At 35.4% G+C, this 21,959-nt stretch overlaps 5 protein-coding genes across 5 annotated transcripts; 2 read left to right on the top strand and 3 right to left on the bottom strand.

The window, feature by feature from the left end:
• Positions 1-80: 80 nt before the first annotated feature.
• On the bottom strand, positions 81-1,094 carry LOC129570385 (uncharacterized). The gene is made up of 3 exons (XM_055449961.1): positions 880-1,094; positions 335-811; positions 81-247 (listed from the first exon to the last, which is right to left on the bottom strand). Exons 1-3 carry the CDS (start codon positions 1,024-1,026, stop codon positions 176-178), a joined length of 696 nt encoding a protein of 231 aa, XP_055305936.1. The 5' UTR covers positions 1,027-1,094; the 3' UTR covers positions 81-175.
• Positions 1,095-3,960: 2,866 nt separating this feature from the next.
• On the bottom strand, positions 3,961-5,325 carry LOC129570343 (uncharacterized). The gene is made up of 2 exons (XM_055449914.1): positions 4,206-5,325; positions 3,961-4,125 (listed from the first exon to the last, which is right to left on the bottom strand). Exons 1-2 carry the CDS (start codon positions 5,255-5,257, stop codon positions 4,014-4,016), a joined length of 1,164 nt encoding a protein of 387 aa, XP_055305889.1. The 5' UTR covers positions 5,258-5,325; the 3' UTR covers positions 3,961-4,013.
• A 2,175-nt stretch (positions 5,326-7,500) lies between these two features.
• LOC129570345 (uncharacterized) lies at positions 7,501-9,611 on the bottom strand. Its single transcript, XM_055449916.1, has 2 exons — positions 9,449-9,611; positions 7,501-9,228 (listed from the first exon to the last, which is right to left on the bottom strand). Exon 2 carries the CDS (start codon positions 9,202-9,204, stop codon positions 7,843-7,845), a length of 1,362 nt encoding a protein of 453 aa, XP_055305891.1. The 5' UTR covers positions 9,205-9,228; positions 9,449-9,611; the 3' UTR covers positions 7,501-7,842.
• A 1,451-nt stretch (positions 9,612-11,062) lies between these two features.
• On the top strand, positions 11,063-12,138 carry LOC129570382 (BTB/POZ domain-containing protein 3-like). The gene is made up of 2 exons (XM_055449957.1): positions 11,063-11,147; positions 11,262-12,138. Exon 2 carries the CDS (start codon positions 11,264-11,266, stop codon positions 11,816-11,818), a length of 555 nt encoding a protein of 184 aa, XP_055305932.1. The 5' UTR covers positions 11,063-11,147; positions 11,262-11,263; the 3' UTR covers positions 11,819-12,138.
• Positions 12,139-14,914: 2,776 nt separating this feature from the next.
• LOC129570380 (zinc finger protein 142-like) lies at positions 14,915-18,103 on the top strand. Its single transcript, XM_055449955.1, has 3 exons — positions 14,915-15,123; positions 15,537-15,670; positions 16,063-18,103. Coding segments are annotated over exons 1-3 (1,806 nt in total). The 5' UTR covers positions 14,915-15,121; the 3' UTR covers positions 17,733-18,103.
• The last annotated feature ends 3,856 nt before the right edge of the window (positions 18,104-21,959 follow it).

The following is a 21,959-nucleotide window of genomic DNA, read 5'->3' as shown; positions in this document are numbered from 1 at the left end:
ATGAAAACGAAAACTGTAATTTGTGAATTTTCTGTTCATTCAGTTATCGAAAACGTAACTTTGATACGAAAAGAACTAAACTTTATTCAATTGTAGCTGATTTTGAAAAGTTCTATCGAAATTCTGTATCTACCATTTGATTTTTTTTTAATTTTTTGATATTATTATGAATTCGTCAGTGCGAGGTGCTCGTTCCATCCATTACGGATCCGATTGTCGAAGCAGGTGCATGAACATACAGATAAGACTGAAAATATAAATATATGAAATTGATTGAGAAAGAGACAGGGAGAACAATACCAACATATGCTCTCATTTATTAAACTATACTCACCAATGCAGTTTCAATCTCTGTTCGATTCCCATATAGCATACGATGCAAACTAATTATACGAGAAACTGCATCTAGTGAAAGGTACTTAGACAGATCCATTGCTAATAATTCAAGACATTCATTATAATCTGCCCGGAAAAATTCATATTCCAATTGGCCACCCTTGTCACGCAAAATTCTTTCTTGTCTTTGTTGAATTTTCGTTACATTCAATATTTTTACTCCCGAAGGAGGGTCAAATAGATTAAATATTCTATCATTCATTGAGTGGATTGCTTCGTCAAAGATCTTTGAAAAAAATTCTTTATAATCTTTCACCATTTGTGGGTTGATATTTTCAAATCTTTTGTACATTTTTTCATCGAAATTTTCCATTATTTCTTTATGAATTTCTATTCGAACAGAATCATTATTCCCTCTCATGGATAAATACATATTCTTCAATTTGCCGCTTTTAGGAACTGTTTCAAAATATTTCTGGTATAAAAAGGAAAAGGTAAAAATGTACAATATGAATTATGTATCCACATTCACAAACATCAAACCTTTTTTAAATATTGGAATTGATGGTCCACTTGCGATTGTAGTATTTGTAGTTGTTTTTCTAAATTCTCTATTTGTTGTTGCTGTGGCTGAGAACTACCGCCTTCCATCCAAATACAGATTAAAACGATGAAGCCAAGCAGCTTCATTTTTCTATCGTGTTGCCCGAATAATGCGAATAGTTTCAAAGCACAATTTCAACTATCAGCGCATCGAATCAAATAAATTGAAGTAAGTGCAAAATTGAACAGACAGTCAAACGACAATTGCAGCAAACAGCAAACAGCAATCATTAATTAATGAATAATTCGACCTAATTGAAGCTGATTAAATTGAAAGGAGTGAGAAAAGCGAGCGAAACGGAGTCTGCTCGTGATTTATGAAAAACAATATCAAAATAGAATAAACTGGATCTTACATCCGTCAGCTGAACATTTCCACTGAACACAATCGCATATAAACCTTTGACATCTTAAAGCATTGATTCTCTTGTCTCTAAAAACAAACAAACAAACAAAAAAATTGTTTTTCTTTTCTCCAATATTAGACTTAGTCCAATATAATTTTAAAGATATGGTATTTACTAACAATTTTTCTGAAGCATATACATTTTATGATTTTAGTTAAATTTGTATTTCAGTATTTCTTGAGAAAAAAACGATATTAATTTTCCGGTATTAAGATTAGTTTGCAAATGTACTTATGGATTAAAAAATAAGAATCATGTGAAACCTGATTCACCTGGAACAATCTTTTCATTTAATGATTCATGCATTTTATGTAATGCTATTGAAAGTAACATTTTTAAAAAATAGTTGTCTTTGTGAAGATTAATTTTGTTTCGAATATTCTTCATTTAAAAGATTAGTTTTATATAAATTTTCGTATGATACTACTGTGTCCAAAAAGTAAGGTGACATTGCATTTATTTTGAAAATTCTTTATTTATTCTTCCAAATCAATTTCATCGCCTTCAAAGTAATCCCCTCCCGATACAATGCACTTATGCCAACGGATTTTCCAATCTTCGAAACAGTTGAAAAAGTCGACTTCAGGGATGGCCCTCAGCTCCGTCTTCGCTGCGGCTTCAATCTGCTCTATCGTCTCAAAACGGTGTCCCCGGAGCGGTCTTTTGAGCTTGTTGAACAGCCAGAAGTCGCACGGTGCCAAATCAGGTGAATACGGTGGTTGTGGAACGATATGAGTCGAGTTTTTGGCGAAATGTTCACGAAGAATGATCGCATTGTGAGACGATGCATTATCATGGTGCAAAAACCAAGAGTTGTCTTTCCACAATTCCGGCCTCTTTTGGCGGATAGCGTTACGCAAACGACGCATAACACTCAAATAATATTCCTTGTTGACTGTTTGACCCGGGGGAAGGAACTCATAATGCACAACACCCCGATAATCGAAGAAAACAGTGAACATGACCTTGATTTTTGAGCGACTTTGGCGCGGTTTTTTTGGTCTCGGCTCACCTTTGGCACGATATTCGCTCGATTGGTCGGTTGTTTCCGGGTCGTAAGCATAGATCCAAGTCTCGTCTCCAGTGATCATGCATTTCGTCTTGTCAATGTAGTCAGAAAGCATTGTTTCACACACGTCAACTCGACACCTTTTTTCCAAAAAATTCAATGATTTCGGTACCAGTCGAGATTTGACGCGTTTGAGGCCCAAAACATCCTTCAAAATGGTATTGACTGAGCCTTTCGATATGCCAATATCATCAGCAAGGTCTCTAATCGTTAATCGGCCTGCTTGGAACTCACTATACCACTTGTAAACATTTTTTTTCGACATAGCCTCATCACCAAAGGCTTTCTGCACCATCCTCAACGAATCCGCAGCAGAAAATTGATTCCGCAAACAAAATTTAATGCAAATTCTTTGATCAACAAATTTCGACATCGCAAAAAACGAGAAATTCACTTTTAGCAGTCCACAAAACGAAGCGTATCTCAAACACTAATGAATATTTTGACGTGTAATTTGGCAGGGATGTCAAAGACAGTCCTACCAACCTAAAAATAAAAGGATTTTTTCAAATTCCCCAGCGCGCTAAATTTTAAATGCAATGTCACCTTACTTTTTGGACACAGTAGTATATCTAAATAAATAGAATATTCACTGTGAATAATTTGTTTACCATTTTCACAATGTTTTTTTTTTCATTGAAAAGCATTGTTCTGTGTTCTTCCGTTGCTACCGTGCAATATTTCTTTGTTTCTGATACGAAAACTTGCGTGCGTTTTTTGATCTAATGTTTACATTTTAAAAGCTCAGTAGTTTTTTTTACTTCGAATGCATAAAAACAATGGTACACTCAAAACGAATCCAACAACAGAATACGTGGTAAGCAGGGCCGTTGCCATATGATTTTTACATGACAAAGTTTCAACAATCATTGTGTTCACTTCTTTGAATGTGTATGCATGAACATATGAAATACAATTGCACTACGGTAACAGAAACGCATAAATACCAACTTTTTTCATATATTAGTTAGTAAGATTAGTTTCGAGTTCGATTCCCACTATCGTACGATCAAAAACCTGAAAATGACACAAACATTTCAGAGAAACATTGAAAAATATTAGAGTAGATTTAGTTCGATGGCGCTAATTTTTCAATAATTCGGTCTGGTTGACTCATAAAGATTGATAAAGTATCGAATATATTTTGCTTATCGTTGTGATGTCTAAGCGATCTAGGGTAATATACAGGCAATGGTATGAAAACATTCATAACATGCATCGTTTACTTGTTTTTTCTTAGTCTCATTTAACCCAAATTCTGTTTTAATCTGCAAGCCAAACTCTAAGCGGATGAAAGTCTTTTTTGACAACAAGGCCGGCTTGGTCTATGGCAATTTTTGAAGGTCAATTTGTCCATTGCATTGGACACGCTAACAGTTCATAAACAGCTTACCTTCTTCAGTCCACATCACTTGACACATATACAGTGTATGTCAAAGACATCGACATAGACCTAAAATACCAACTATCAATCAATTATGTTTCGTTTCCATACTTTTACAATGTGAAGATGAGTCTAAGATTTCCGACAAAAAAGTTCAATTGTTTTCTATTGTTTCATTTTGCATTTATTCGCGACATTTGAAGTATAAAAAAAATCAATTTGCGAATGTTTTGCCAAACGGAATGTAGAGATATTTCGGAGTCTTGTTTGCAGTCTGAAGCACATGAACGGCGTATTTTCCTTTGGTGTTGATCGTTGACGTTGCACTGAAATCGAATGTTCAATTTATTATTGAGTTGAATTATGACAAAATAGAAAAAAAACTAGAATAAAATCATCATCGAACCTGGAGATTTGTTCCGAGTCCAAAAGAGACTCGGTAGAAGTAAGAGAAGGTATAGCATCATCAAACACTGCAATAGAGTTGCTCCAAATGACTTCAGCGTTGAGTTCAGCTGCTAATTCGTAGTAAATCTCGATATTTCCAGTCCAAATTGATGTGATATGCTTTACGTCCGGTTGAACATCAGCATTTACCAGTTGAATGGCTTCTTTGGTTGTTCGGAAAAAGTTAATAACCACGGGAATTTGATTAAAATCTGTCTGTTTCGTTGGTTGTGGTAAATATTTTGTTGGAACATCAAGCAAGAAGCCATTGACAAACTTTCCGCCGAACCGTTTGGTTAATTCTTCGCAATTTTTCATATTTTCTTCGGTTAATTTTGGGCCAATTATGTTATTAGCTGCACTTTTAAGCAAATCCCAAATTGAATTCTTCAATGTTTCTTCAATATAAACTGATCTAATTCGCCATGGTGACAAAGTACGATCGTAAACATTCATTATCAACTCATCAAGAGCAGATGTAACGTCTCCAGACTCGAATATGATTTGTGTGGATGAGGTGTCAACCAGTTTGAATTCATTTGGCAATGGAGCCGATGTCGTGTTCACTTCTTCAATAAACTCATTTCCAAACAAATATGTGATCAGTGTTTTTCGTTTGGTATCCGTTTGGATTTTGAACTCAGATAAACTGCTTTGTGTTGCTACATAATGACAATCGAGCAAAAATTGTCCAACCGAAACTATCGATTGAGCATTTACAACTGAAACACTTGTAGGCTTTAAAACACTTTTTTTGCTCTCAATGTACACTTTTGCCCACTGTAAGTGCTTGATCGTTGCTTTAGCCGGCTGGCCGTCGTTAAACTCATATTCCAACTTTGCGATCTCATTGAAATTTTTCAATGCAAATTCAACACCTTTTTTTATTGATTCACGGCTTTTGAAAATTAAATTCAATGGCAACGCCGATGATTTGGTTGGCTGGTCAAATTCGATTTCATCTTTTTGTAACATTTCGTTCAAAGATGCCCAGTATTTGGTATCACTCATTATTCAATAAATCACTAAATGTATTTTCAGACTTCACGTACGAACACTGTACACACACCGAATGAACTGATACAAACCGAAATGACGTTTGTTCGTCTATCTGTTTAATGACTAATAACGCAATGCTGCGTTTACAATACGGAACGCGTTTCAAATGCGTTTATAGTATGGAACGCGTTTTGAATAGTATTACTTACGTTACGTTACGAATGCTATCACGGAAAAAGGGTCATAGATCACAGTGTAATGTACATGGTTGGTTTAAATGATAATATAATGCTCATTTTCGAAAACAACAAGCATTGACTGAGTAAGAAACATGATTAGATTAGAAAAAATGGTTTTTGATTATTTTGATTTTAACGCATTCACCACTTCACTCAGTCGTCTAATCAGGTTTCTGACTAAAAAGATCCCAAATCTCTTCTTGCTTAAAAATAATTAAAATCATATTTATTGACACGTGCCAAAGCTGCGTCGTATATATTATGCGATCGAGAACTTTCTGCATAGTTAGTCCATTGCTTTTGCTAGAAATCTTGAATAATAATTCATTTTGAGAGCGTGGAGCTGAAACGAACATATGGAGACAATTGAAAATGTTTTGCATTGGAAACACATATGTTGAATCAACATTGTTGATTATGGAACATTTGATGTATTCCAAACCAAGTACACGTTCATTTCGTTAAATAGAGAGTATAATTAACGGACAACGGACTGAATTTCGTTTAAATTGTTGTAGATTAGTTTCATGTCTGTTTTTCGATACTAATCAGAATTCTATTAATAGACCCAATTTGATAATGCTTGACAACTAATGCAAAGTAAGTTGACAAATCGAGCAAAGGTATTTCAATATTCAACTGCTCCCTTCTTTGAAATTCTCTTGAAACAAGACACATTCTATTAGATTGGTTGTTGATTGAAGTAACAGATTCGAATATTGTTGGCGTGAGCTCGAATTTGTCAATTTTCGGTTGACATAAATCACATGTAGAGAATCAATTGCCCAAATCACGAATGTAAAGCAAGTGTTGAACTTGTAACACCTAAAATAATAACCGATTCATCTAATTAAATGTTACATTCACTTGCAGTGAGTCACTTCAGCTATGGTCTAACGCACGTTAATTACTTTTCCCCACACGAAGTGTGTGAGAAAAGTATAGCGATCGACGTGATAAAAAGTGTGCTAATTTTTGTTGTGTCCACGATAACTTTCGAACCGCTCAAGCGATTTCGCTCAAATTTTTCCAGGAGTCACAATTGGTAAATATCTTGGATGTATCAAAAGTTGGGCCAAATTGGACCAGTTCATCTGGTACTTTTGGGACATCATAGAAAATCACCCAAGGGTCCCCCCTTGGATTATGTCGAAAAAAAAATGTCTTTTTTCATCAACCTAGAGTGGATTGTTGTATCGTTCTCACATAGTTTTATTTAAAATGGTTTATAACACGATGGCCGACCATGATGGCCCAAAAACTACGATTTTTGGTTGTGTCCACGATAACTTTAAAACCGCTTGAACGATTTCGCTCAAATTTGGCCAGGAGTCACTATTAGTAAATACCTTGGATGTATCAAAAGTTGGGCCAAATTGGACTAGTTCATCTGGTAATTTTCGGATGTCATAGAATTTCACCCATGGATTTTTTTGAAAAAAAATTTCTTTTCTTGTTATCATAGAACGGATTTTTGATTTGTTTTAACACGATTTTATCATGTTAATCCGTGTTAAATGATTTATAACACGATGGCCGACCATTATTGACTTTTTTTCTATTTTTTTTTTGAATTTTTTTTTTTCAACTTTTTTCATTTCAAAATGCATTTTCTGGTTTTTTATATCATTTTCTTATCGTTAGCCGTGTTAAATGATTGGTCAACCATGATGGTCTTCTTTTTAATTTTTATTTTCAACTTTTTTTCATTTAAAAATATACTTTATGGGTCATTTTACATGATTACTTTGGCTCTTTTTTGCGGTCAGCTGTCATTAAATATGATAGTGTTATAATATGCTGGCCATTATCTTTTATCTCATTTTTTTCATTCAAATGTGATTTATTGACCCGTAAGCATATAAAAAAATACTTGTGCGGAAAAGTCCGTTTTACGCTCGTAAAACTTTTTATTTTGGCCTAGTACTCACCTTATGACGTCATGGTTTTTGTTTTATTTACACCAATCTTATCATTGTTTTAAATTTTCTTACTTTCGAAATTAATTTGGATCCGTTTTCTGCTTTGAAATTTCATGAATTGAATTTTATTGTAAAATAGAATAGAAAAAAACGTGAATAATACAAATTGGGTACAAATTGCCAAAAATTAGATCTCATGTGGCTATTGGTTTATATTCAAACAATTATTTTGATGTTAATTATATCTGTATCAATGAAAAAGAACAATCACTTTATGTGAACGAAAGTGTTACAATCATATTGAGTAAACTGTTAAAGCTACCAACTGATTTGGTACTTCGATATGTGTGTATGTTGTTCAATTTGCATTCAAGCATAGTCCGAATGCAGAAGGCATTCCAAGATGAAAACTATTTGTAACGTCAAACACCCGAAACTACTCCTTTCGTTCGATTACAATTAATTCGCGCATTTTGGTTGCGTTCCAATCCGATGTGATCTTGGAGTAAAGCTCGTCCAGGTCATCTTTATCAAAAACTGTCAATGTAAATTTGCGGACAGTTTGGCTTTCGTTCCAAAATCGAATTGCTGCTTTCACGGAACATGAGCACCGAGTCATGCTCAATTCAGTCAGATTCGGGAGATTCGCAGCGAGTTGTGCCATTTGATGTTCAGTGAAAAAAAATGAGTGTGGAAATTTCATGACGATTTCGAGTTTCTCAATCGATGGGCTCCCAACGGCAAAATCAATCCAAGAATCATTCAAACGACCGGTTAGTCTACAATGTTTGAGTTGTTTGAACACCAACACTTTCTCTGGCTTCCACTTATTTTCACTTGGAGCAATGTTCAATTTGAGGGTTTCGACACATTCAAATCGGATCGGTTTAACTGGGTACTTTTGGGAACCATCTTGGTCAAAGTATAGCTCCAGAGCGATGAGTTGTTTCAATTGCTTGCTGGCGTAGTCCCAAAATTTCAAATTGAAGTCACCCATAAGGCTTAAACTTTGTAGTTGAGGATTTAGACATATGATCTTTCTCACATCGGTTCTTGTGAGTCCATCGCACAAACCAAAGAATCCGATTTTCAAGTGTTCAAGCTGCTCAAGTCTACCGGCAAAGTGTTTGTGATCGGAAAAAGCATTGAAATTTAAGTTCAAGCGATGCATCTTCGGGAAAGTGTCATTGAATTGCGATGCCTCGAATCCAATGGTTCCATGTTCGATTGAAAGCTCTTCAACATTTTTGTATGGCTTTTTTGCGTCTGCAAACATGAAAACAACGCTATCGAGTGCAAGTGATTTCAGGCTGTCTGAACAGTATTCGTTGATATAGGCTAAGGTATGTTTGCCCAAAGGTATTTGCTGTTCATTCAATCGCTCGACATGAAAGGGCCATTTACCTCTCATCGTTATGTTGAAAATAACATCACCAAAAAGACGCAGAATTCTGAAAGCTACCGCCGGTTTGCTGATGAGAATAGCATCATTGGTCACCTCTACTGCCTCTGTCTCCGAAAATTTTGATGAAAAGTCACAGGCCAAGATCTCCACCATCTTTTTTCCATGTTTGCGAGCAAAAACAGTGGCTGCGGCTGGTCCAAGCTGTTTGTTCGCGCTAGCCACATTGATAAGATCCATCAGGCTCAAGTGGTTGAACACATGCTCAAGGCAATCGTTGTTTACGTCTACAATCTGTGTAGCACACACCACTTCATTGTCATTTGCTAGTCGTTGTCGCTTTGCTCGGTTGTTTCGCTTCGGTGTTTGACATCGTCGCTTCCTTTTATTAACCATCACCGAAATATTCGTCGCATCAAGCTGAAAATTAAATTAATTTTTAAGTTACGTTAAATGCTTTGTATTCAATGATTCACGATAAAGGTTTGAAAATACTCTTGAAATGGAACATTCCTATATGAAAAGTTCTCTTGTTTCAAAACCACTGACGATTTATGTTATCGTTCATTGAAGATGTAGGTTATGTTCAAATTTTGTTCAATGAAGTTATAACAAAATTCATCATCACTAAAATACTTACATTTCAATGTAAATTCACGATAAACTCAGATTCAAACAAACAATTTGCCTCTATTTTATGGAATTCACAAATACTTGTGAGATTTGGCCAAAAATTTAATGGAAAATCACTCTCACGAGCTAGGCTCAATGTATGTGACTTCGAACAAAGCGAGAACTTGAATGAATGGGCTTGAAAGTCTTTTTGACATTTGGACACACTTAAATCGGAATGAGTTATAAATAAGAAAGAGTGCGTTCAAATACGCTCATCAGACTCTATTTTAAATCTATCCGTTTATTGAGGCTGCATTTCTTATGTGATTTCCATTTTTATTTCAATTCACCCTCTTCTGTTCCATAAAAATGAAATCGTTTGCATTCAAATATATTAAAAAATGTATCAAATACATTTTCCCAATTCGATTTGAGTGGTAAATTATTTAGTTGCTATCTGAAATTTTAAACCACCAAAGTGATTCGCTACTTCAATATTTATCTCGGTTCTTCTTTTGTCCATTTAATTTTAGTATTTCATGAGAAAAAATCCATAAGCAAAATCAACTATTTTTTTTTCAAAGGTTCAAACATTGTTATCGACCAGAAATACGGATCTGAGATTTGAAGACCAATGGAAAAATGACATTATTCGATAATTTACCTCGACCAACACATTGAAATCGAAGTTGGTGTTGAAATTCGCTTTGACCATGGATCAATAATCCATTGGATCATACATGATTTACTTGTGCCTTTTCTAAACAATAGCTGACGACCCCGATTGCGATTTTTGTGGAAGAGGAGAGGAGACCTCTCTCCACTTCCTATGCAATTGCCCTGCACTAAGCCATATCAGAAGAAATATTTTCGGTATGGATATGCTTACACCAAACGAAGTACTTAACTTTCAAATCAGTAAAATTTTTAACTTCGTCTTTAAGTCAGGCAGATTTTCCACTTTGAGAAGTACTCATACTGCCGACTCATCCTTTTTTACAAGAAGATCCAGTAGGAGCAATGCCTCAAATGCATTGCGGCCTTCTGGAAATGTCACACAGTAAATATGGATGAAAAAACACTTGGGAATACAGTAGTCAAATCTTTTCTCTTAAACGGGTAGTTTTGCAAAAGGTCTCATGACCTACGCGACGAGCATCCTTGCGGTGCTCCCCACTCAAATCCATTAATCCATACATCCAAACAATAGCTGAAGCCAATGGCCATAACATTAAAATGATACAAAGCAAAATAATATTTCGTTGGATCACCTACTTGAGTCGTATTACAAAGAATGTCATAGTCTCATTTTTCATTTTAAGAAAATAAACGGAAAAATTCTGCGAGATGTTGATTCAAATGTAATAAGTGCCCAAACGAAATTTTATTTTTATTTCAGGAACTATTCTTGCTAGAGCTTTAATTTGCATTGAAAGTAATTTTTGGATTGAAATACGTTGACTTGAATAGAACGCATTCGGTAGGCGTTTAATGATCATTTTCATCAGGTTAGGAGATGTGTCAAAATTTAGAAGGAAAAATACACATGAGAGTTCTTTGCACATTCATAGTTATATTAAATGAGTCATTCGATTCAGAGCGTAGGCAATTTCGCAACAAAAAAGGTCTAAAAAATTATTGAAATAATTAATTTCTGATCGAAAGAATTGAAATATTTGAATTCGAAACATAAACGTCAAAGCAATCAAAAGATTCTACAGAAAGTGAGTATTTTGAAATGGAATTTGAAGAATAAATTTATTTTCACAATGCGCAATGCGCTATGACTCATAGTCTTGCTTGAGTTGTAAATGTATTTTTTCTATAATCTGAAACAGCAATGGCCGACAACGTGTTTGACAACCACTTGACTCGGAACAAGTCCGAAAATTTGTATTTGGATTCGAAAACAGCCGACGTGAAATTTGTGTTCGGCGCTGGAACTGATCACGTTGAAACTGTCCCAGCTCACAAGAGTATCCTGTCGATAGTCAGTCCAATGTTTGATAAAATGTTCTACGGTTCTTTGCCCGAACCGGGTGACGTCCCAATCGTTGATGCATCTGCTGCGGCGTTTAAGGAATTTCTCCAATTTTTCTATTTGAACAAAGTTCAACTCACGCCCGAACATATCATCGATGTGTCAAATTTGTGTAAGAAGTACGAGCTAGTGGAGGGGCTGGCAATCTGTGAAAATCCATTGCAAAAGTCATTCAGCATCGACGAGATGTGTTCCGGCTATGCATTGGCCATTCTGCTCGAGATAACGAACACGATACAGTTTTGCGAGAAAAAGATCAAATTGAATGCGGAAGCAATTTTGAAATCGACCAGCTTTTTGATTGCAGTTGCGACACGCTCGACAAAATACTTCAGTTGGTTACACCGGATATGAAATCGGTGAACTGCAGCGCATCGGCGATCGTTGACGCGTGCATGGCCTGGGCCAGAGCCGAATGTGGAAGAAAGAATCTGGAAGAAATCCCAGCAAATCTTAAGGTTCAACTGAAAGAACTTTGGGCATACATTCCATTTGCTAAATTGAGCAAAGAAAACTTCGCACAGTTTATGACCAACTACAATGGTTTTTTGAACGAGTCAGATTTTGCTGCAATTATTTTGAAGGCCATTGAACGTGCTAACGTGTTGGATTGCAACCGCGAAATTCAATCGTGCTGCTATAGTGGACATAATAATAATAATCATAGCTATGGCTATAATCGTACACCACTTTCATCATTCTTCACATCAACTCAAAATCTACTGTTGACAGAAGTTCATTGGGCGTGTTTTTGTAGTAATTCTAATTCGATGGACAACGTGCATGCATCAGTTTACCGTGGAACTCAATTACTGCAGAGCCTTGAAATAACATCAACCAAGAATGAATATCCTAAATATCACACCGTTCTCAAGCAACCGATTGCAATCGAACGAAACGTTAAATATGAATTGAGAATTGATGGCTCTCAAAACATCCATTCAGACAACAAGAAATTCCACAGTGAAGTAAGATTGCAGGATGACATTCAAATCATATTTACAAACGTTTTCGGACCAGTATCTCGACTTCTCTTCCAAAATACTAAAGACTAAAATCATTCAAGATAATTGACTTCAACACCTAAATGGTTTGATACTAATTCAATATGTCAATAATCCAGAAAATCCTGGTCTTGAAGCTTCAACTATACCTACTTTATAATTTTCAATAATTTTTCGTAACATTTTAAACGATCGAGAAAATACGGTTAGATTTGATTTGGTACATTTCCAAAAATATGTTCAAATATCTATTCGTATAAAAATAGATCCAATATTGATATTCTAGATATTGAATAAGATTATTGATTACAATCTAAGCGAACATTCACAATATCCTTGGTTCATTTATCAAATAAATTCCATATGTCTTTAATCAGAAATAAACAGTTCGATCTTTGAAAATAAACAAGTCTTTTGCCAACCGAAAATTAGAGTTGTAATCAAAATAATTTACGCCAATCAATATCTCATAAATACACTTCTGTTTCCAATTGGTGACTGATTACTTGAAGTTCCCCATTTATTCCAATTTACAGAGACATGAAATAAATCCGTTTAAATGACAATTACGCCAAGTTCATATTGAAATGTATTTTATAATGAATCAGACATAAACACTCGTGCCTCTTTTGATCAATTGATAGCATGATACCCACATTGAGTCATATTAAGAAGAATATCATTTTTCATTTTAAGAAGAAAAAAAAACGAAAATATTCTGCATTGATTCAAATGTAGTCTGTAAAAATTTCTTACAAAAGTAAGTATTCTGATATGGAAATTGAAGAATAAATTAGTTTTCACAATGTGCACAGCGCCATTGATTATCTGATCGTTCCGAATAAATTTTTTAATTCGAAACAGCAATGACCGGCAACGTGTTTACAAAGGATAACCACTTGACTCGGAACAAGTCCGAAAAGTTGTACTTGGATTCGAAAACGGCTGACGTGAAATTTGTATTCAGCGCTAGAACTGATCACGTTGAAACTGTCCCAGCTCACAAGAGTATCTTGTCGATAATCAGTCCAACATTTGTTGATACGATTTTCTACGGTTTGTTGCCCGAACAAGGTGACGTCCCAATCGTTATTGCATCTGTTGCGGCGTTTAAGGAATTTTTGCAATTTTTCTATTTGAATAAAGTTCAACTCACATCCGAACACATCATCGACGTGTCGAGTTTGTGCAAGAAGTATGAGCTAGTAGAAGCATTGGCAATCTGTGTAGAGCCATTGCAAAAGTCATTTACCGTTGATGAGATGTGCTCTGGCTATGCATTGGCCATTCTACTCGAGATACCGAACACGATACAGTTTTTCGAGCAAACAATCAAATCGAATGCGGAAGCAATTTTGAAATCGACCAGCTTTTTGGAATGCACTTGCGATACGCTATGCAAAATATTTACATCAGTTGCTGACATCGAAGTGCAGCGCATCGACGATCATTGATGCATGTATGGTCTATGCCAAAGCCAAGTGTGCACGAAAGAAACGGAAAGAAACTGAATGAAACTCCAGCAAATCTTAAGGCTCAACTGGGACAATCAATCGGTTGTATTTCGTTTTCCGAATTGAACCAGGAACAATTCGAACAGTTTATGGCTGACTACAGTGGTATTTTGGACGATTCAGATTTGGCTGTAATAATTTCAACGGTTATGGCAAAAACGGAAGCATCAAAATGTCAGATTGAAGCATTGACCGATCAGATGAAGCAATGTATATTGGATTGTGATCGACGAATTCAAGTCACTTGCTATCCTTATCAATATCTCAAGTTCATTTATCTAATAAATTCCATATGTCTTTAATCAGAACTAAACAGTTTGACTTGAAATATTAACCATTGAAAATAACAAGCCTTTTGTTCAGCAAAATTTAGAGTTGTAATCAGAATAATTCTCCTCGATCATTATCACATAAAAAGTTTTCCTTTCTGGTCAAATATTTTACTTTTATTTCAATCTATCGATACATAAAATACATGCGTTTAAATGACAATTACACACAATTTTTGTAAAAATGTTTTCTTTTCTTTCATTAAAAATAAATTGCTCAAATGGTAAACCCAAAAAATATGTATCCGGAAAATAGAGAAAAACCTGTCAATGGAATTCTTTTTTCCATTAAAATCGTTTCTTTTCCTCCAAAACCCATTAAAAATCTATAAAAACAATGTTCGAAATAATTTGCATAATTTATTTCCTAGAAAATTTTAATACCGAATAGAAATTGTAAGCTAACTTATGCTGCATAACATAAAATTGAAAAACTTCATCATTTTCAATTGGGACATTGTTCCAAAAAAATGCCAATTGGAAATAATTGAGTGGAAATATAATTCAAAAAGAGCTATTTGTGCATTCATTCCGAGTGCGTTCCAATTTAGCGTTCAATTGGCATTGCGAAGCAACATATCAGCTGACATTCACCGTGAGTTTGACACTTGTTGCAGAACGTATATTTGTTGTTGTTAAATGAAGTGACGTTTGTATCCAAATAGCGGTCCGATTTCCTATTGTTTTTGTTCAATTAGAGTATTTTCCCGGTTTTAATGCTGAACAGTTAAAAGTAAATTGGATCGACTTGATCGTTAAAGGCAGTGGTATCTCTGGTCCGTTATTCTGTTGTCCGACACATCTAGATCCATGTAAGTGTGCCAAATTTTTCAATACAAAAAACCGAGCTCTGGACAACTAAAATGTTTCCAATTGGACTATGACCGTTTGCTCAAGTTTCACAGACTTTTCCAATAAGAATCAAATTTGCTTCGGCTTTGGCCTATACTTTGGCATGTGTGAATATAATTAAACATGGTCTGCAAGTAGATTTGCTTTGAGTTTATTTTGAATTTCGAAATTACGCAGTGTATTTATTTAATATTTAATATTCATTTGCAAGTGCCCACTCAGTTTGCTTATGACATATTATATCATTGACATAACCACACATCGACGTCTGCCTTAAAGTGGTTTTGTTTACATATCATCTATGTCGATGGTGCTACAATGGAAACATACGCTAATTACTTTGAATTTGCTTTTTCCACAATGAATTTTTCAGGAACATGTCTACAGTATGGGAACATGACTTCGGTATATCCAAAGCCACTCCAGTGAAGAGAAAACACTCCAATGAAGGAGAAGCAAGAGAAGAAGTGTCGAAAAAACGAAAACACGGCCACAAAGAATCTCATAGTAAGTTTTGAGATGCTTGTCAAATCGGTTTCTATGGTGATTGAAACGATAAAAAGAAGTAATAGGCCTAGTTTTTTAGGTTGCAACAGTGAATGTAGCTGAATTGAGACATTTCTTGATCGAAACTTAACTTGGTAGTCAAACACAGAAATTGTTTTGTTTTTCATTAAAGCTTAGTTTTCCAATAAATATTTGTGCGGATCGTTATCCGGCGATTGCATTCAATAAATTGTCGTACGGTCAGTGATGAACAGAATATGATGAGCAAAGAAACAGTCGATTCACCGATTAAAATTCGTAATCATTGATCAGTGACAGGCTGTCACTGACAACCCATCACATACCCCAAACCAATTTCTTTCACTAAATATCAAACTCTTCAATCATTTCAGAGAGGCCGAATGACCCTCGTCGCATGGACACAATGCGTGAAAATATGAACTCGACCGGCAAGAGCTATAAATTCATCATTGAAGAGGAGCGCTACAAATGCGGTGTTGCTAGCTGTGGTCACCAGAGTAAAGCACCGGGGGATTTTGAGCGTCATCTCAAAGAGATGCACGGAATTATAAAACGATTCAAATGTCCACATTGCAATGATCGACTCGAAGCGAGCAATGATCGAAATCGAATGTGCACTCCAGTTGATGTGATGCGTCATTTGGAATTGCACGGCAATGATTTATTTTCGTGTTTCCATTGCCAAAGTGTGTTTTCAACGGAATTTGAAGTACAACTTCATCTCATTCGCCGTCACTTGACGCTTGAGTTTAAATATCATCATAAAAACTTCGATGCCAAGGGTCAAGCATCGGTAGTTGATGATGTCAACGTGAAGTTTGAGTGTAACATGTGCCATCAACACGTTCCCACCACGGCATTGGCGATGGAACATTTCAAAATGAGTCACACCGGTGCCAACGTTGACTTCACTGCAATCCAATTCGTCGATCGAATGACACGAAGTCTGGAAGTGGTATCGATTCCAGTTCATCGTGCATTTTTGCTGCAGCAACATTTGATTTGTGCCTCATGTGACTCAACATTGGCGACAAAAGAACGATTAATTGCACATCATCGACAGAAACACGACACACGGCCGCTTGCAATTCGATTAAGCCCATTGATGTGCTTCAACAACTTCACAGCGAGTAGCGTGGTGGAAATGACAAAGATGAACTCACAGTTTGATCGTCACATTATGTACACGTGTGCACATTGTCCAGAGACAGGCACATATTTCAGCAAAGTCGAAGATGTTCTAACTCATTGGTCGAAGACACATGAAACCGAAGATCAATTACCATTTCGATTCCATGCAATTCCATTGGTTGCATGCATCCATTGCCAGACTTTGAGCACATTCCATGATCTCGTAAGACATCATGCACAAAAACACTCGAATCAACCATTTGTTGCGGTTAATCCCATCAACCAGAATCAGTGCAGCGTTTGCAATTTTGTCAGCGATAATCTCATCGATCATTTTTGTCTTGAGCATTCAACGATTTTGCAAGAAAATATCATGAATCCGGTCTGCTTGAGCGAGGGTACAGTTAACCAATTGCTCGAAATTAACGTACGAAAAAATTTTAAATGTGGCCGATGCGATACGATTCTCGAAACGGAAAATGATATGAAAGATCATTATTTGGATGAACACAAAACACTCGAATTTGATCGAATTGAATTCAACGACAATCAAAGTGTTCAACTGCTTGGCGGTTGCTGTCACTTGGATCTCGATCAAATTACATTTTTCGAACATTTGGCCAATCATGAACGGAATTTTTGCTGCCCAAAATGCACATTTCATACGAGTGATTCATTCGAGTTTATGGACCATGGCATCGAAGCCCATGAAATACACAACGATGCCTGCACACTCGATTTGAATAACATGAAGACTTGGTACTGGAACAGCCGTTATGTATTCGGCAATGGACTCGTGTTGAGCAAATACAATCTCATCGGAACTTCCATCGATGATAGCCAACGATTCAAGGAATTTGCCCAAACATTCGTCGCTGAACGCGAAAAAAGTCATTACAAGAAACTTTGATTCGGATGAATTTTTGATAAGAATATAAGAGAGTTTTTGTTCAAAGTGTCAAAGGTGGACGTTCGAATTTGTTCATCATAGGGATTTTCTCCTCAAATTTAGTCACATGAAAATGTTTCTCTATAAATTCCATTACTCGTTTCTTTTTCAAATGCTTTACTCAAAAATTTACTCTAAAAATATGCAATCTCGCTCTCTTTTTCTAAAAATGTTCTTTAAAAAATCTGCAATTCTTTCATTTATATCATTTTTTTTAATTTCACAACAAAAACATCAACTCATTTCCATTTGCTCAAATGTTTACGTAATTTTCTAACTTAGAAATTTCAAGAGAAAATTGAATTAAAAATTCAAAAAAATCGAAAGGGAAACCTCTATTTGTACTTTGAATTTCAAAATAATACTTTTTTTCAACAGCTCAACATGAAATCATGTCGACAGCAGCGCTGTCATAGCGCCGAAAATCGTTTGGTTCAATGAGAAAATTGTGTAAGTAGATATTTTACTGCGAGCCAAAAGTAAATCAAAGTAAAATTACTTGTAAATAATTTCATGTGACGAATTTTTCATGAATTTTGTTATGAAAATATATTTTTTTTTTGAAAATTAAACTTAAATTAAAGAACTTAGTTGCTCATAGAGCAAAACAAGACTGTCGCATTGCATGCAATGAACAAATGAAAACTCTCTTGAAAATCCGAAACAGTGTTTCAGTGTGAAGACTTGATAGAGTATTTCAGAGTTCGATGATGTTGTTTTAAAAAGCATCGATTGACACAGCTTTAATTTGAAATATCCACTGGAAATTAATTGATTCTATAGAACTTGTTTCGTTTTCACGGTCACACGGACCGTTCTTAAAAAAAAATAGCAAGGACTTGGCCTTTATTTTCTTATAAAAAAGATTTTATTTTGGTATATTTGTTACGGTTACAATTGAGTATGTTAAATGCCTTCCTAATATTGTCTACTATATATCATTAGATTTTATATCATGAAGAAAAATATTTTGGTCGCAATGGATGTGTTGACAAAGGATATGAACTGATACGTTTTATTTCCACTAAGCCATAGCTACTTCTTAATGAATGGTTTTTAATCTCCAAGTAATTTGCTTCCTCTATGTAAATTGTTAGTTTGCATGCATCTTTGAGTTGACGTCTCTCTTTTTTCAGCATTTGAAGTGTAATATTGTTCATTTCTTTCAAGTCTTTTAACCCAGATTGTTCTACACAAATACATTTCAGTGTTGCTGAGTAACGTGCAAATGGAATGAAGTCCTCAATGGAATAAAAGTTTCGGCTGTAATCCACGTGAAATTTCTCAAGTTTCTCCATTTTTTGCGCCAACATTTCAAAATGACGTTTGAATAAATTCTTTCCTCCAAGAAGAAACAACACTTTTAGATTCGGCAGAGAAATTAGACCATTAACTATTCGATCATTATCATCATAAATCCATTCGATTCTGACGCTTTCCAGAAATGTTAGTGTAGCTAGCTTTGGACTTAGTAAAATGTCTATGTCAGTTATTTTTAGATGTAATCTTTTGATCTGTTGGTTCTTGAGAAGTGAATGTAAATTATCTATTATTTGATCTATATCTTCAGCGGTTCTTCCACTCCACCAATCAAAACTGAACTGTTGTCCTAAACTCAATATACTAAATCATCGAACTTAAGCCCTGAATCAAGTAGCCAAGTATCAATTGGTGCATATGATGAAAATGTTTTTATATTTGGATGTCGCTTAAAGAAACCCTGCAGTTTTACATCTTCTGTTTCTTTTGTATAGTATTTCCAATCAAACTGTTCAATTGTGGGATAATTTCCCAACAATTCTTCAACTTTCCGATAAGGACAAAGACTTAAGTACTCCAGATTCGTAAAAAAACTGTGATAAATTGTCGGATGTTTGTATAAATTTCTTGAACGTTCCTCAGTTGGTTTTTCAAGTGCAAGTCATTCGAATCATAACACAAATTTGTTGAATAAATTTTCATACATTTTTTGTTCGGATTAAGTATTGGACCAATCTCAGATACGTGTTCTATACCAGTTATTTTGATGTTGCGGGCCAAGGAAGTAAAAGACTTATGATATTTATTTTGACTCCATAATTCATAATGCTTACTATTTCCGGACCAAAAGTATCTGTAATATGCACATAATTGTCCATACGTTCTTTGATAATGATCATTGGTCAGCAAGTATACACGTTTGCATGTCACTCTAAGCCTGCACAAATCTTCTATCAACAACCAATCAAATATATTGCGAATGCATTCGTCATTCAACGAAGAAAAATCCATTTCTGATGCTTCTCTCGCCAAATGGGGATCTTCTGGATTCAATATCGTTCTTTTTATTGCACTTTATTTCCACTCATCCCGTCGACAATTACTTCTTTCACGACTTTCTGGCTTCAATTATGATTTACGAAAACTTTTCCAAACAAACTAGCAATCAACTCTAATTTCTTTGATTATTTTTTTATTGATAATTCCCCAAAATTTCAATTCCACAGCAATCTCTCTTAAGATATTCCGTTCAGCAACACTGAAACATAGTTGTGTTCAGTTCAACGATTTGAATGTGACCGATTTTTGAACGCAGATTTGGTCACTTTGATAGCACAACAAATCACACAGATGTGTGTTAAATGTGCATAAAATCAGGTATAGCACTGGTGCATTGGTGATTACAAGTGGCCGCCTACTTTTAAATCGAAGTAAATAGACAAGAGATGACCAATGTGGTAGACAAGTTTACCTGGGAGAAAAAGTTTAATTTCATATTTAACTGCCAGACAGTAGCCGGATAATAGCCTTCTTGGGAGACATAAACAGCATATGTTGAAATTAATCCTTGGCATTGGCTTTTCCTTGACAATACCATAGTACTAATGATGCTAGTTCGAATTCTATTTTGCTTGAGAAGAATGCTTGCAGCTGTGTCAAATAGTTTGTTATGCTAATATGCCACTATGAGATTAATTTGAGACGGGATAATGGATTTTTTCTTAAAAATGGTTGCATTTTAATAGAAACAGTTTTTAGCAGTTCAGGACATTGGATTATTTTAAAAAGTGTACAGCTCAGTTGCTGCATTCTATTATTATCAATGTTACAATGTTTCAGAGTATTTTTTCTAGAAAAAACTCAAACAAGATGAAACCGTTTTCAACCCGAAAAATTAATGATTTGGTAGTTCGATATTTGTATCTACTCCTTTCTTTCGATTACAATCTTTTTGTACTTTTTGGTTGCATTCCATTCCGGTGTGATCCTGGAGTAAAGCTTGTCTAGGTAATCTTCATTGTAAACTCTCAATGAAAATTTCCGGATAGTTTGTTTTTCCTTCAAGAAACGAATTGCCGCATTCACGGAACACGAGCACTGATCCATGTCCAATTCAGTTAGATTCGGGAGATTTACAGCGAGTTGTGTCATTAGATGTTCACTGAGAAATATTGAGTGCAGCATGACGATTGCAAGCTTCTCAATTGTCGGATGCATGATGGCAAAATCGATCCAAGAATCATCTAAATAACAATCACCACTGAATGTACACTGTTTGAGTTGTTTGAACATAAACACTTTCTCTATCCCCCACTTATTGATACTTGGAATAACGTTCAATTTGAGGGTTTCAACACTTTCAAATCGGATCGGATCAGCTGGATACTTTTCAAAATCATCTTGGTCATAAGACAGCTCTAGGGCGGTTAGTTGTTTCAACTGCTTGCCGGCGTAGTCCCAAAATTTCAAATTGAAGTCAGCCGAAACGCTTAAACTTTGTAGCTGAGGATTTAGACGTATGATCTCTCGCACATCGGTTCTTATGGGACCATCGCGAAAGTTTGGGAATGCTATTTTGAAGTGTTCAAGCTGCTGAAATCTACCACCAAACCAGCCGCGTTTGTGTTCAAAAAATATACTCAAATTCAAATCTAAACGATGCAACTTCGGAAAAGTGTCATTGAATTGCGATGCCTCAAATTCTATCGTTCCATATTGGACTGAAATTTTTTCCACATTTTTGTATGGCTTTTTCGTGTCTTCATACGCGAAAATAAGATGGTCCAGTGTGAGGGAATTCAGACTGTCTGAACAGTATTCGTTGATATAAACAAAAATCGGTTTATTTAAAGTTTTTCGTTGATCCAAGTTGAGACCATTTGGCCATTTACCTTTCAACGTTATATTGGAAATACATTCACCGAAAAG

Source organism: Sitodiplosis mosellana, unplaced genomic scaffold (genome assembly GCF_009176505.1).
Source record: "Sitodiplosis mosellana isolate CC-2019 unplaced genomic scaffold, AAFC_SMos_1.0 Smas_scaffold_54, whole genome shotgun sequence".
Lineage (NCBI taxonomy): Eukaryota > Metazoa > Arthropoda > Insecta > Diptera > Cecidomyiidae > Sitodiplosis > Sitodiplosis mosellana.
This window is presented reverse-complemented; position numbering and strand designations above follow the sequence as displayed.

What these genes read in the sequence shown, in the direction of transcription:
- LOC129570343 (XM_055449914.1), bottom strand. Translation starts at nt 5,257, where the DNA reads ATGAGTGATACCAAATACTGGGCATCTTTGAACGAAATGTTACAAAAA. An exon ending in GACTCGGAACAAATCTCCAG is followed by an intron (nt 4,126 to 4,205) that starts GTTCGATGATGA and finishes ATTCGATTTCAG; the next exon opens with TGCAACGTCAACGATCAACA.
- LOC129570380 (XM_055449955.1), top strand. An exon ending in CGGCCACAAAGAATCTCATA is followed by an intron (nt 15,671 to 16,062) that starts GTAAGTTTTGAG and finishes CAATCATTTCAG; the next exon opens with AGAGGCCGAATGACCCTCGT.
- LOC129570382 (XM_055449957.1), top strand. Translation starts at nt 11,264, where the DNA reads ATGGCCGACAACGTGTTTGACAACCACTTGACTCGGAACAAGTCCGAA.
- LOC129570385 (XM_055449961.1), bottom strand. Translation starts at nt 1,026, where the DNA reads ATGAAGCTGCTTGGCTTCATCGTTTTAATCTGTATTTGGATGGAAGGC. An exon ending in AATTCCAATATTTAAAAAAG is followed by an intron (nt 812 to 879) that starts GTTTGATGTTTG and finishes TTTTTATACCAG; the next exon opens with AAATATTTTGAAACAGTTCC. An exon ending in CAGAGATTGAAACTGCATTG is followed by an intron (nt 248 to 334) that starts GTGAGTATAGTT and finishes TTATATTTTCAG; the next exon opens with TCTTATCTGTATGTTCATGC.
- LOC129570345 (XM_055449916.1), bottom strand. Translation starts at nt 9,204, where the DNA reads ATGGTTAATAAAAGGAAGCGACGATGTCAAACACCGAAGCGAAACAAC.